At 37.9% G+C, this 14,489-nt stretch overlaps 1 protein-coding gene across 1 annotated transcript in view; it reads right to left on the reverse strand.

The window, feature by feature from the left end:
* Positions 1-10,654, reverse strand: part of nAChRalpha3 (nicotinic Acetylcholine Receptor alpha3) — a 72,716-nt gene extending 62,062 nt beyond the window's left edge. The window contains exons 1-3 of the mRNA XM_075301989.1: positions 10,600-10,654; positions 3,777-4,071; positions 3,151-3,331 (exon numbers count right to left, since the gene is read on the reverse strand). Of these exons, the coding sequence (XP_075158104.1) occupies positions 3,151-3,331; positions 3,777-4,071; positions 10,600-10,654 (531 nt within the window). The remainder of the gene's footprint in view (positions 1-3,150; positions 3,332-3,776; positions 4,072-10,599) is intronic.
* Positions 10,655-14,489: the final 3,835 nt, after the last annotated feature.

Below are 14,489 nucleotides of genomic sequence, written 5' to 3' on the forward strand. Positions count from 1 at the left end.
ACTTGGTAAAGTTTAATTGTCTCTCTGTATGTACTTAAGAGAAGCGGATGGGATGGGGGTCCCCCTCCGCGACCAAATATCGAAGAATAATGTACCGGATCTTTGTCTAGATGCCAACTCCAACCTGAAATCGGATAATTTTGTTCCAAGTTTAAAAAAGTAGGGCGAGGGGAAGGTCCCCCTCCCCGTCCACATATGAACCCATCAGGTACCCCATATTAATTTCATAACCTCACCCCATTTTCTCTGTAAATCTCAGATAATTTAGAGAATTTTAGTTTTTTCACTGTACTTAAAAAAAAAAGTCGAACAAATGGGAGGTCCCCCTCCGCCACCAAATATCGAAATATAAAGTAGCGGATCTTTGTCTAGATGCCAACCCCAACCTTCAATGAAAATTTAAAGCAAATCGGTCAACTTTGGTCCAATTTTCAAAAAATCCGACAAAGGGGAGGTCCCCCTCCGCGACCCGGTGTCAAAAAATGAGGTATCCTCTTTTGACCACATGAGCGCCCCCTACGATCTCTGAAAGTTTCAAGTAAATCGGTTCAGCCGTTTACGAGCCTACCCCGGAACATACTAACAAAAAAACAAGTATATACGGCCGTAAGTTCGGCCAGGCCGAAGCTTATGTACCCTCCATCATGGATTGCGTAGAAACTTCTTCTAAACACTGTCATCCACAATCGAATTACTTAAGTTGCGGTAACGCTTGCCGATGGCAAGGTATCTTAAAACCTCCTAACACCATCTTCTAAATTGTATGTAAGTCCATACGTGGTATATATATTAAATCAAAAAAGATCGATCCAATACGTATATAATTCAGTTTGACAAAGTAGACATAAAATTTTCACAACATTTTCAATAGAAATAAAAATTTTGACAAAATTTTCTATAGAAAGAAAATTTTGACAAAAATTTCTACAGAAATAAAATTTTAAAAAAATTTTCTATAGAAATAAAAATTTCGACAAAATTTTCTATAGAAAGAAAATTTTGACAAAAATTTCTACAGAAATAAAATTTTAACAAAATTTTCTATAGAAATAAACTTTTGACAAAATTTTCTATAGAAATAAAATCTTGGTAGATTATTTTTGGCTCGAGTGGCAACCATGATTATGAATCGAATAAAATTTGAATAAAATTTTCTATAGAAATAAAATTTTGACAAAATTTTCTATAGAAATAAAATTTCGACAATGATGAAAATTTTATTATGAACCGAATAAAATTTTAACAAAATTTTCTCTAGAAATACAATTTTGACAAAATTTTCTATAGAAATAAAATTTTGACAAAATTTTCTACAGAAATAAAATTTTGGTAGATTATTTTTGGCTCTAGCAACCATGATTATGAACCGATATGGACCAATTTTTGTGTGATTGGACCAATTTTGGTATGGTTGTTAGCGACCATATACTAACACCACGTTCCTAATGTGAACCGGATCGAATGAATTTTGCTCCTCCAAGAGGCTCCGGAGGTCAAATCTGGAGAACGTTTTATATGGGGGCTATATATAATTATGGACCGATATGGACCAATTTTGGCACGGTTGTTAAAGATCATATACTAGGTTAGGTTAGGTTAGGTTAGGTGGCAGCCCGATGTATCAGGCTCACTTAGACTATTCAGTCCATTGTGATACCACATTGGTGAACTTCTCTCTTATCACTGAGTGCTGCCCGATTCCATGTTAAGCTCAATGACAAGGGACCTCCTTTTTATAGCCGAGTCCGAACGGCGTTCCACATTGGAGTGAAACCACTTAGAGAAGCTTTGAAACCCTCAGAAATGTCACCAGCATTACTGAGTTGGGATAATCCACCGCTGAAAAATTGTTTGGTGTTCGGTCGAAGCAGGAATCGAACCCGCGACCTTGTGTATGCAAGGCGGGCATGCTAACCATTGCACCACGGGGATCATATATTAACACCATGTTCCAAATTACAACCGGATTGGATGAAATTTGCTTCTCTTGGAGACTTCGCAAGCCAAATCTGGGTATCGGTTTATATGGGTGCTATATATAATTATGAACCGATGTGGACCAATTCTTGCATGGTTGTTAGAGACCATATACCAATATCATGTACCAAATTTCAGGCGGATCGGATGAAATTTGCTTCTCTTTGAGGCTTCGCAAGCCAAATCTAGAGATCGGTTCATATGGGGTCTATATATAAATATGGACCGATGTGGACCAATTTTTGCGTGGTTGTTGGAGACCATATACCAACATCATGTACCAAATTTCAGCCGGATCGGATGAAATTTGCTTCTCTTTGAGGCTCCGCAAGCCAAATCTGGGGATCGGTTTATATGGGGGCTATATATAATTATGGACCGATGTGGACCAATTTTTGCATGATTGTTAGAGACCATATACCAACACCATATACCAAATTTCAGCCGGATCGGATGAAATATGCTTCTGTTTGAGGCTCCGCAAGCCAAATCTGGGGGTCGGAATGACAAAGTTAATATACCCCCATCCTATGATGGAGGGTATAACAAACAAACGAATATACTTTGAATTTTATATACGAGTATACGAGTATAGAAGTTTATAAAAATTATTTATTTGGCAAAATATCACAAACTTTTTTAATTCACATCCAAAACACTGATTTTGGATCACACCTTAAGGACTGATGAAAATTCAGTGCAAAGGTTGTTGAAATGGTGGACATCCGTCCTATGACAAGCCCATATTAAATTCATCGCTTCTGTGCCAATCTTTTAGCGTCAAAAGAATTTTTTTTTTTTGTCTAAAATTTGGTTCCTGAGAAAAGATAAAGCCTCTTTCAGTGTAGTGTGTACTTAAAATTCTATGCTTCCCTTTGACTTCCTCCTGGGAAAGAACCTGTAAATTTGTTTACTTCACAAAATGGCAATTTCATTTTACAATTCATATGCTGTGATTTGAAATTGTATTTTCATTTTTCTATCGTATCGTAATTTTTTTTGGCATCGATAAGCAAAAATCACAATTTATTGGTAGTAAAAGGACACATGTAAATCACCTTTCGAAAATTACTGTGCATCATGTTATGGGAATGTTAAACAGGGCGCCAGCCATACCTCCTACATCCATATATACTGGGGCAAATGGCAAAGGAGAAGGGTATTAATACTCACCTGGAATCCATCATATGTCCAACTGCCAAATTTCATGACACAAGTTTGTTCATCGAAGGGAAAATATTCGACATCAATTTCACATGAACTTTTGTATATAGCAGGTGGTCGCCACTCAACACGTCCCGTATAGTTGAGTGTTGCCTTGGTGGCCAAAGTTACTTCGAAATTACCATCAGCACTGTTGGAGACCATCCAATCGTAAGAAGTAAGAGTGAGAGTGCGAGTGCGAGAGAGAGCGGGACACACACACACAAACGTGGGTTAATATGTGCATACCAATAGTCAAAGCAATCGCACGGTTGGTTGAAGAATATCAACGGAAACGGAAATCATGAAAGAGAAAAGTAAGAATACAAGAGTTGGTCGTTTGCTCAATTGATGGTTTGAGTGGTTTAATAATGTGTGTGTGTGTGTAAAAGTAAGGCAGCATGAAATGGTTTTGGGGTGGCATTTCTTCTTCTTCTTCTTGTGTTCATACAAAACACTAATTGGAAAACTTTAATTTTACATAGATCGAATGACTAACTAACCCTGTGTGTTATTTGGCAATTTAATACAGGATACATAATACAAAGATGTTTATCTTGAAAAATATGTTAAAAATGTTTAAAATTACAACTTACTTGTTATAGAGAACAATATCCGGTCGCCATATATGATCGCTGGGCACGTGTAACATTTCAACGCCACCATATTCCTTGGGTTCCCATTGTAGTTTGTAGTCATACCAGGACTGTTCCACCCATAAATTTGTTGTCATGATTTGATTTTTCAAATTGACATCAATCAATTGTGACAATTTCAATTTGATGCGTACCGTAAGAGCGTCCGTTACATTGACCACAGGTCGAACTAATTTATTATAGTTACTGAGGAGATCGTCGTATAGACGTTTTGCATCGGGATTCGATGTGCTGCCTAAAAATAGCAAAAAGAAAAAAAAAAAACATAAAAAATAATTTAAAACGTCAATAAATTTGATCTCAGCCATCAAGATTGATATGGAAATAATAAAAATTGAATACAAGAATCGTAAAAAAAAATGTAAGTAATAAATATTTGTATGTATCGTCTATAGTAGGCCATGGTACAACAATTGTTAAATGATTTTTGTTTTGCGTCTGTTAAAGTATCTGTGACCAATGTCCTTCTGTTTGTCCATTCTGTTCTGATGGTAAACTGTGAGCATATTGTCGGCTACAGTGACGTAGCCCTGTGTGAAGTGATAAAATCCCCAATGGGTGTAAATACACAATGACGAAAAATAGAAGTAATTTACTAGTAAACCAAGTCGCTCTTATTATTGAAGATTTCCAACAATAGGCAGACTCTGAAAGGAAAGTCAAGGAGATAACAGGTTGACTGATAAGTCCCCGGTCTAACAAAGAAAAACACATTTTTTTTTTGCCAAAATTCGTTTTTATTATTATTCAACATAGTTCCCTTCAAGAGCGATACAACGATTATAGCGACCTTCCAATTTTTTGATACCATTTTGGTAGTACTCCTTCGGTTTTGCCTCAAAATAGGCCTCAGTTTCGGCGATCACCTCATCATTGCAGCTAATTTTTTTCCCTGCGAGCATCCTTTTGAGGTCTGAGAACAAGAAAAAGTCGCTGGGGCCCAGATCTGGAGAATACGTTGGGTGGGGAGGCAATTCGAAGCCCAATTCATGAATTTTTGCCATCGCTCTCAATGACTTGTGGCACGGTGCGTTGTCTTGGTGGAACAACACTTTTTTTTCTTCATATGGGGCCGTTTTGCCGCGATTTCGACCTTCAAACGCTCCAATAACGCCATATAATACTCACTGTTGATGGTTTCTCCCTTCTCAAGATAATCGATAAAAATTATTCCATGCGCATCCCAAAAAAAAGAGGCCATTACTTTGCCAGCAGACTTTTGAGTCTTTCCACGCTTCGGAGACGGTTCACCGGTCGCTGTCCACTCAGCCGACTGTCAATTGGACTCAGGAGTGTAGTGATGGAGCCATGTTTAATCCATTGTCACATATCGACCGAAAAACTCGGGTGTATTACGAGTTAACAGCTGCAACACCGCTCAGAATCATCAACACGTTGTTGTTTTTGGTCAAATGTGAGCTCGCGCGGCACAGAGCTTCCGCATATTCAAATATTGATGAACGGTATGACCAGTACGTTCCTTTAATATCTTTAAGACTTCTGCTATCTCTATCAACTTCATTTTACGGTCATTCAAAATCATTTTGTGGATTTTTTTGATGTTTTCGTCGGTAACCATCTCTTTCGGGTGTCCACTGCGTTCACCGTCCTCCGTGCTCATTTCACCACGCTTGAATTTTGCATACCAATCAATTATTTTTGATTTCCCTGGGGCAGAGTTCGGAAACTCATTATGAAGTCAAGTTTTTGCTTCCACCGCATTTTTTCCCTTCAGAAAACAGTATTTTATCAAAACACGAAATTCGTTTTTTTCCATTTTTTCACAATAACAAAAGTTGCTTCACAAAAGACGCTCTATCTCACAAACTAATTGACTTACAGACGTCAAATTTTGACACGAATCTTCCCTAAGTTTTTTGTATCTGTAGCATTCCCACTGAGTTCTATGGATCTAACGTAACTAACTTCTTCAGTCCACATTTTTATCGTGAAGTTCTTCAACTCTGCAGTTACACCACTAAGTTTTGCGGATCTACATTTTCCTCTCTAAGTTCTTAGGATTCCATCAATGAGTACTCCGGATCTGTAGTTCACCGCTGAGTTTTTGCAAACTACAACAGTTTCCCCACTAAATTATAGGGTCTACATATCCTCCACTGAGTTTTTCGGCACTACACTTACACCACTAAATTTTGCGAATCTACATTAACCTCACTGATTTATTTGGGCCTACAGTCACAACATTGAGATCTTCTACAGTTTCCTAGATGATTTCTTTGGAGGTGAAGTTTCCCCACTATATTCTTTGATAGATAATTCCACCATTGAATTCTTTAGCTTTACAGTTGAACGACGGGGTTTTGCGGATCTACGTTTTCTCCACTGAGTTCGTCGGATCTACGGTTCCATCAATGGGTTTTTCAGATATACTGTTCCTCCATTGAGATTTTCGCATCTACAGTTTAATGAGTAAGTAATTCGGACTATGGTTCTACCACTAAGTTCTACGTAACTTAGGTTTCCTCACAGAGTACTTGCGATCTGGTGGTCCAACACAGAGTTCTTATGATCCAAAGTAAGTAATTCGGACGATATTTCCACCACTGACTTCTACGGACCTTAGGTTTCCTCACAGAGTACTCACAGAGTACTTTTCCCTACAAAATTATTTGGTCCACATTTTTACTACTATGTTCTTTGGCTCTACTGTTGCATTACTGAGTTTTTCTGATCTATATTTTCCCCACTGAGTTCTTCAGGGCTACATACCCATCGCTGAGTTCTTCGGATCTATACTGATTTCATGGGATCTACTGTTTCACCATTGAGTTCTTTTGTTTTTCCACTGAATTCTTCAATCTTCATTTCCAACACTTCTTCGTCTTTATAGTTGCACCAACGAGATTTGCGGACCGACAATATTCTCACAAGTTTCTCTGGTTCCAAAGTTCCATTATTGAGTTCTTCAGATCTGCAGTTTCTCCAATAAGATTCTCGAATCAAAAGGTTTTTTGGTGCATATTTCCACCACTGAGTTCTTCGGTTCTACAGTAGCACCACTTAGCTTTGACGATCGACATTTGATCACTGAGATTTACGTGACTAAAGTTCCGTAAATCTCAATGACTTTTTCGGATCTACACACACACACATCTTCACAACAGAGTTCTTTAGATCTAAAGCTTACAGTCTCAACACTTCGGTTCTATACCCAGCAAAAAAAATTGGAAGTTCTTCCAAAGGCACATCTTTAAAAACACTTCCAGAGGATGCACTCCCAATGATTTTATTTATTTTAACTAAACAGGAAGTTCTTTTCATAATGGGTTATTTTAACTCTTTTTGTTTCAAATAGGTTAAAAACAGAGTAAGAATTTATAAAATGGTACAAATCATTTAAATTTTGTTGAAAAAATGCTAAATCCAATCTGAAAAAAATTGTGAATTTTTGAAAATATTTGAGGTCAAAAGTTTCAGACAAGAGTTTGAATCCACTAAAAATTATAAAAAATATAAAAATTATTTATTTGACAAAGTATCACAGAATATTTTAATTTACATCCAAAACATTGAATTCGGATCACACCTAAAGAAGTGATGCAAATTCAGTGCAATGGCTATTGAAATGGAGGACTTCTGTCCTATGACAAGCCCAGGTTAAATTCATCGCTTCTGCGTCAATTTTGCAACACTTCCGGATCTAAAAAGAACATTTTCATTACATTTTTGGCGACGCTTTTTTTTTCTGGGTAGTTGCACCACTGTGATTTGTGAGGAGTATTTATGTGGATTCTAAGTTTTTTGAGCCTACGGTCCTATCACTGAATTGGTCGCATCTACAGTTTCCCAACTGAGTTCTTTAGATCCAAAACTCCCAAACCACTGTATTCTTGGTTTACATTTCCATTCGTCAACTTTACAGTTGCTCCACTGATATACTTTGAAACTTTCCGAAGAATTCGCATTCTTCAGATCACCTAAATATCACCAATGTATTCAGCAGATTTCGATAATCTACGATCAGAATTTCTCTTAACCTTTCGGTTAAATGGAAACGAAATCGGAAGGTTAACCAACATTTGATATCCCACAGTTCGCTCAAGATACCAGCTTCCGAGCAACTAGGTTAGGTTAGGCACAGTGGCAGCCCGTTATCTCAGACTCACTTAGACAATTTAGTCCACTGTGATACCACAGTTTATTTCTTATCAGTTTGGTGCAATGGTTGCATCCAAAGGGTTATGGTTCCAATCCAAGTTTCGACCGATCACCGAAAAGAAATTCACCACAAGACACTGATCAGTCTAAGTGAACCTAAACTACCGGGCTGACACTATAACTAACCAAACCATCACTGAAGGCAGCCCCATTCCGTTTTTTAGTTTTTTATACCCTCCACCATAGGATGGGGGGTATATTAACTTTGTTGTTCCGTTTGTAACACATCGAAATATTGCTCTAAGACCCTCTATTCTGGGTCGTGGTGAAATTCTGAGTCGATCTAAGCATGTCCGTCCGTCCGTCTGTTGAAATCGCGCTAATTTCCGAACGAAACAAAGTATCGACTTGAAACTTGGCACAGGTAGTTGTTATTGATGTAGGTCGGATGGTATTGCAAATGGGCCATATCGGTCCAATTTTACGTATAGCCCCCATATAAACGGACCCCCAAATTTGGCTTGCGGATCCTCTAAGAAAAGCAAATTTTATCCGATCCGTCTTAAATTTCCTACATGGTGTGAGTATATAGTCTCTAACAACTATGCAAAAATTGGTCCACATCGGTCAATAATTATATATAGCCCCCATATAAACCGATCTCCCGATTTGGCTTGCGGAGTCTCTAGGAGAAGCAAATTTAATTCGATCCGGCTGAAATTTGGTACATGGTGTTAGTATATGGTCTCTAACAACCATGCTAAAATTGGCCCACATCGGTCCATAATTATATATAGCCCCCATATAAACCGATCCCCCGATTTGGCTTGCGGAGCCTCTAGGTTAGGTTAGGTTAGGTTAGGTGGCAGCCCGATGTATCAGGCTCACTTAAACTATTCAGTCCATTGTGATACCACATTGGTGAACTTCTCTCTCATCACTGAGTGCTGCCCGATTCCATATTAAGCTCAATGACAAGGGACCTCATTGCAGTGAAACCACTTAGAGAAGCTTTGAAACCCTCAGAAATGTCACCAGCATTACTGAGGTGGGATAATCCACCGCTGAAAAACTTTTTGGTGTTCGGTCGAAGCAGGAATCGAACCCACGACCTTGTGTATGCAAGGCGGGCATGCTAACCATTGCACCACGGTGGCTCCTAAGAGAAGCAAATTTCATCCAATCCGACTGAAATTTGGTACATGGTGTAAGTATATGGTCTCGAAAGACCATGCAAAAATTGGTCCACATCGGTCCATAATTATATATAGCCGCCATATAAACCGATCACCAGATTTGACCTCCGGAGCCTCTTGGAAGACCAAAATTCATCTGATTCAGTTCAAATTTGGTAGGTGGTGTTAATATATGGCCTTAAGCACCCATATAAAAATTGGTCGAAATCGGTCCATAATTAAATATAGCCCCATATAAACCGATCCATAGATAGATTTGACCTCCGAAGCCCCTTGGAAGAGCAAAATTCATCCGATTCCGTTGAAATTTGATACGTGATGTTTGGTTGGTCCATATCGGTCTATAATTATATAGAGCCCCCATATAAACCGATCCCTTTTGGAGAAGCAAGATTCATCCGATCTGGTTGAAATTTGGTACGTGGTGGTAGTATATGATATTTAACAGCCATGCCAAAAGTGGTCCATATCGGTCCATAATCATATATAGTCCCCATATAAACCGATCCCGAGATTTGGTTTTGGAGTCTCTTGGAAGAGCAAATTTCATCCGAGTCAGTTGAAATTTGGTACATTGTGTAGTATATGGCCGTGAACAACCATGTCTAACTAGGTCCATATCGGTCTATAGTTATATATAGCCCTCAGATAAATCGATCACACAAAAATTGGTCCATATCAAGTTCATAATTGTATATAGCCCCCATATTTCAATTCTGGCTCTCTACCATGTATGGCCTAAGTCACAATTTAGAAAATGATGTTAAGAAGTTTTAAGATACCACAACCCAAGTTATTCGATTGTGGATGACAGTCTTTCGTAAAAGTTTCTACGAAATCCATGGTGGAGAGTACATAAGATTCGGCCTGGCCGAACTTACGGCCGTATATACTTGTTTTTTTTTATAGCTGGTTCCGAATGGCGTTTCACATTAAGGTCAAACCACTTAGATAACCTTGACGAGGACATAAAATCCAGGGAATCGATTCTTACCGAGTCCCAAGGATACGACTGAGCTTACTTCAGCTGTCGAAAAAACAACATTACCAGATTGTTGGAAATTTCATTGGATAAGAATTTTTTCTATTGTAACGGCTCTGAAAAATAAAATTGAAAATGGATAACATTTTATATCAGTCTGTAACTTCACACATAAATTTAATTCTTGTTGCAAGAATTTATTCTACGTCTCTGGTTTCATGTATTCGGACAAAATAAATTTGCTTGAATTTTTATTACAACCATTTGAGAAAATAATTTATATTGTTAACGTATAGCACACAAACAACTGCGAAAAAAAAACAATTTCTTTTTTTTTTATTATAAAACCCTGTGTAGGCCACAGTAGCATACAATCATCACAATCAATATTGGGTTGCAGCTGCAGATTTCATCAAACGAAATAAAACGGAAGGAAATGTGGAATGAGTATAAAAACACCACCAACAACCAAGAGGCACCACCACTACCACCACCACAAATACCCCAAATACATTCGCCATCCTCATGCATGTAGCAATCAAGTATGGTGTCAAAATTCACTGAAGCTGAACAAATGATGGTAATAAAAATTAAGGTTTATCGCTCATAACGATTGAATTTAATTGTCATAAAACGTATGATCATTAATATTTTTAATAATAAATACTTTGAATATTCGTACACATTAACAATGTCGTTTAATCGTCCTTATCGTACATTAATTAATACCAAATGTATGGTGGTTAGGGTAGGAATAATTTTGGATAATGGATAAAATACCAAGAGAAACAAAAAAAAAAAATTGATTTATTACAAATTTAGTTATTTGTTGTTAATTTTGCTACTAGGCTTGTTTGCCTTATCTACTTTGCAAAGACAATTTAATCAATTTCTTTTACCAACTGAATTAAGATTTCAATAGAATATCTATTAAGGAAATTTTTTCTTTGAATCTATAGAAATTATTACTCATTATTTTTTTTTGCCGTTTCTAAGTGATAAACAATCGAGACTCCAATAAAATTGTATCACTGAAATCTTCGCATCTGCCGTTCAATCACTGAGATCTTCGTATGTAAGGAAATTAGTATATTTGATTCATGGTAGTGGGTATTTAAGATTCCGACTGGCCGAACTTACTGCCGTATATACTTGTTTTTACTACCATTGTATTCCACCCCAGGGCATTAGCCATAAGAAATTTTCTATAGAGTCTAACAAACTTTGTCTAGATCGAGTATATGTGTATGGGAACAAAGCATATGATATGGTATCAAAAATGTGGATCTACAAAATAGTGTAGATTTTTTATACCCTCCACCATAGGATGGGGGTATATTAACTTTGTCATTCCGTTTGTAACACATCGAAATATTGCTCTAAGACCCCATATAGAATATATATATTCTGGGTCGTGGTGAAATTCTGAGTCGATCTGAGCATGTCCGTCCGTCCGTCCGTCCGTCTGTTGAAATCACGCTAACTTCCGAACGAAACAAGCTATCGACTTGAAACTTGGCACAAGTTGTTGTTATTGATGTAGGTCGGATGGTATTGCAAATGGGCCATATCGGTCCACTTTTACGTATAGCCCCCATATAAACGGACCCCCAAATTTGGCTTGCGAGTGCCCTAAAGGGTGATACGGTGAAAATTTGGTCAAAGGAAAACGCGTGTAAATCGGTGAAATCGTTTATTTAAAAAATCAAATTAAATTTCTTTTTCAAGTTCAATTAGTATAAAATTCAGGAAAAATATTCAGTTAGGCTTTCGCTTTTCCAAATCCGAATTGCCGGGCCTCACGCTTGACACCTGCCATCAGATTTAGTACAGCCACCTTGTCCACCTTCTTCGCCGCAGAAAGCCAGTTTGCCTTAGCAGTTTTTTTGGTCTTCTTTAGGTTCCGCTTGACAACAGCCCAGTATTTCTCAATTGGGCGGAGCTCTGGCCTGTTGGGAGGGTTCTTGTCCTTGGGAAGCACCTGCACGTTGTTGGCGGCGTACCACTCCATGGCCTTTTTACCGTAATGGCAACATGCCAAATCCGGCCAAAACAGTACGGAACAACCGTGTTTCTTCAGGAAAGGCAGCAGACGTTTATTCAAACACTCCTTCACGTAAATTTCTTGGTTGACAGTCCCGGAAGCTATGAAAATGCTGCTTTTCAAGTCACAGGTACAGATGGCTTGCCAAACCAGATATTTCTTTGCGAACATTGACAGTTTTATGTGCTTGAAAATATCTGCTACCTTTCCCCTTCCTTTTTCCGTATAAAACTCCTGTCCCTGAAGCTGCTTGTAGTCGGCTTTGACGTAGGTTTCGTCGTCCATAACCACGCAGTCAAACTTCGTCAGCATCGTCGTGTACAGCCTCCGGGATCTATCTCTGGCCGTCGTATTTTGTTTATCATCGCGATTTGGAGTCACTACCTTCTTGTAAGTCGATAGTCCGGCTCGTTTTTTGGCTCGATGCACGGTTGTAGACGATACACTCAGCTTATTTGCGGCATCTCGGAGAGAGAGGTTAGGGTTTCGCTTGAAACTACCGGCAACTCTCTTTGTCGTCTCAGCGGCTTCCGGTTTTCGATTTCCCCCCGATCCAGACTTCCTGGCTGTCGACAAACGTTCCCCAAACACTTTAATTACATTTGTAATGGTTGATTTGGCCAGCTTTGCGTGCGAGTAGCTCGGATTTTCGCGATGCGAGAGCAAAATTTTGATACGCTGCTATTCTTGCTTGGACGGCATTTTGACAACTGAAGAGTGGATTCCAAAATGAAAATAGGAGCAACATTCTACACACACACCTTCAAAATGAGGGGTGTTCAGGTTTTTTAAATGCAAAATTGAAAGAAATACGTCAAGTTTATATTGACCAAATTTTGACTGTATCATCCTTTAAGAGAAATTTGGTACATGGTGTTGGTATATGGTCTCTAACAACCATGCTGAAATTGTCCATATCGGTCCATAATTACATATAGCCCCCATATAAACCGATCCTCCGATTTGGCTTGCGGAGCCTCTAAGAGAACCAAATTTCATCCGATCCGGCTGAAATTTGGTACATGGTGTTGGTATATGTTCTCTAATGACCATGCCAAAATTGGTGCACATCAACCCATAATTATATATAGCCCCTATATAAACCGATCTCCAGATTTGACCTCCGGAGCCTCTTAGAGGAGCAAAATTCATCCGATCCGGTTGAAATTTGCTACGTGGTGTTAGTATATGGTCTCTAACAACCATGCAAGAATTGGTCCATATCGGTCCATAATTATATATAGACCCCATATAAACCGATCCCCCGATTTGGCTTGCGGAGCCTCTAAGAGAAGCAAATTTCATCCGATCCGGTTGAAATTTGGTACGTGGTGTTAGTATATGGTCTCTAACACCATTCAAGAATTGGTCCACATCGGTCCATAATTATATATAGCCCCCATATAAGCCGATCCCCAGATTTCACCTCCGGAGCCTCTTAGAGGAGCAAAATTCATTTAATCTGGTTGAAATTTGCTACGTGGTGTTAGTATATGGTCTCTAACAACCATGCAAGAATTGGTCCATATCGGTCTATAATTATATATAACCGATCCCCAATCACACAAAAATTGGTCCATATCGGTTCATAATCATGGTTGCCACTCGAGCCAAAAATAATCTACCAAAATTTTATTTTTATAGAAAACATTGTCAAAATGTTATTTCTAAAGAAAATTTTGTCAAAATTTTATTGCTATAGAAAATTTTGTCAAAATTTTATTTCTATAGAATTTTTTTTCCAAATTTTATTTCTATAGAAAATTTTGTCAAAATTTTATTTCTATAGAAATTTTTTCCAAATTTTATTTCTATAGAAATTTTTTTCCGAATTTTACTTCTATAGAAAATGTTGTCAAAATTTCATTTTGTCAAAATTTTATTTCTATAGAAACTTTAAACTTAATTATATACGTATTTAATCGGCCTTTTGAGTTTAATATATACCACGTATGGACTATGTGGTATATATTACGGTGTTAGGGAGTTTTAAGACACCTTGCCATCGGCAAGTGTTACCGCAACCCATGTAATTCGATTGTGGATGACAGTCTTCAGTAGAAGTTTCTACGCAATCCATGGTGGAGGGTACATAAGCTTCGGCCTGGCCGAACTTACGGCCGTATATACTTGATTTGTTTATTTTTTCTTTTTGGAAAGTTTATTTCCACTAGATCGCTGAATAGTTTAAATTTACTAATATTTTTAAGAATGTCTTTCAACTTATCAAGAACAGTTTCTCAGGATTTACATTTGATACACAATAGAAATCAAAATATAATAATCATTGTGAAACATTTCAGCATCCATTC

This window comes from Haematobia irritans, chromosome 3 (genome assembly GCF_050003625.1).
Source record: "Haematobia irritans isolate KBUSLIRL chromosome 3, ASM5000362v1, whole genome shotgun sequence".
In the NCBI taxonomy this organism is placed as follows: Eukaryota; Metazoa; Arthropoda; class Insecta; order Diptera; family Muscidae; genus Haematobia; species Haematobia irritans.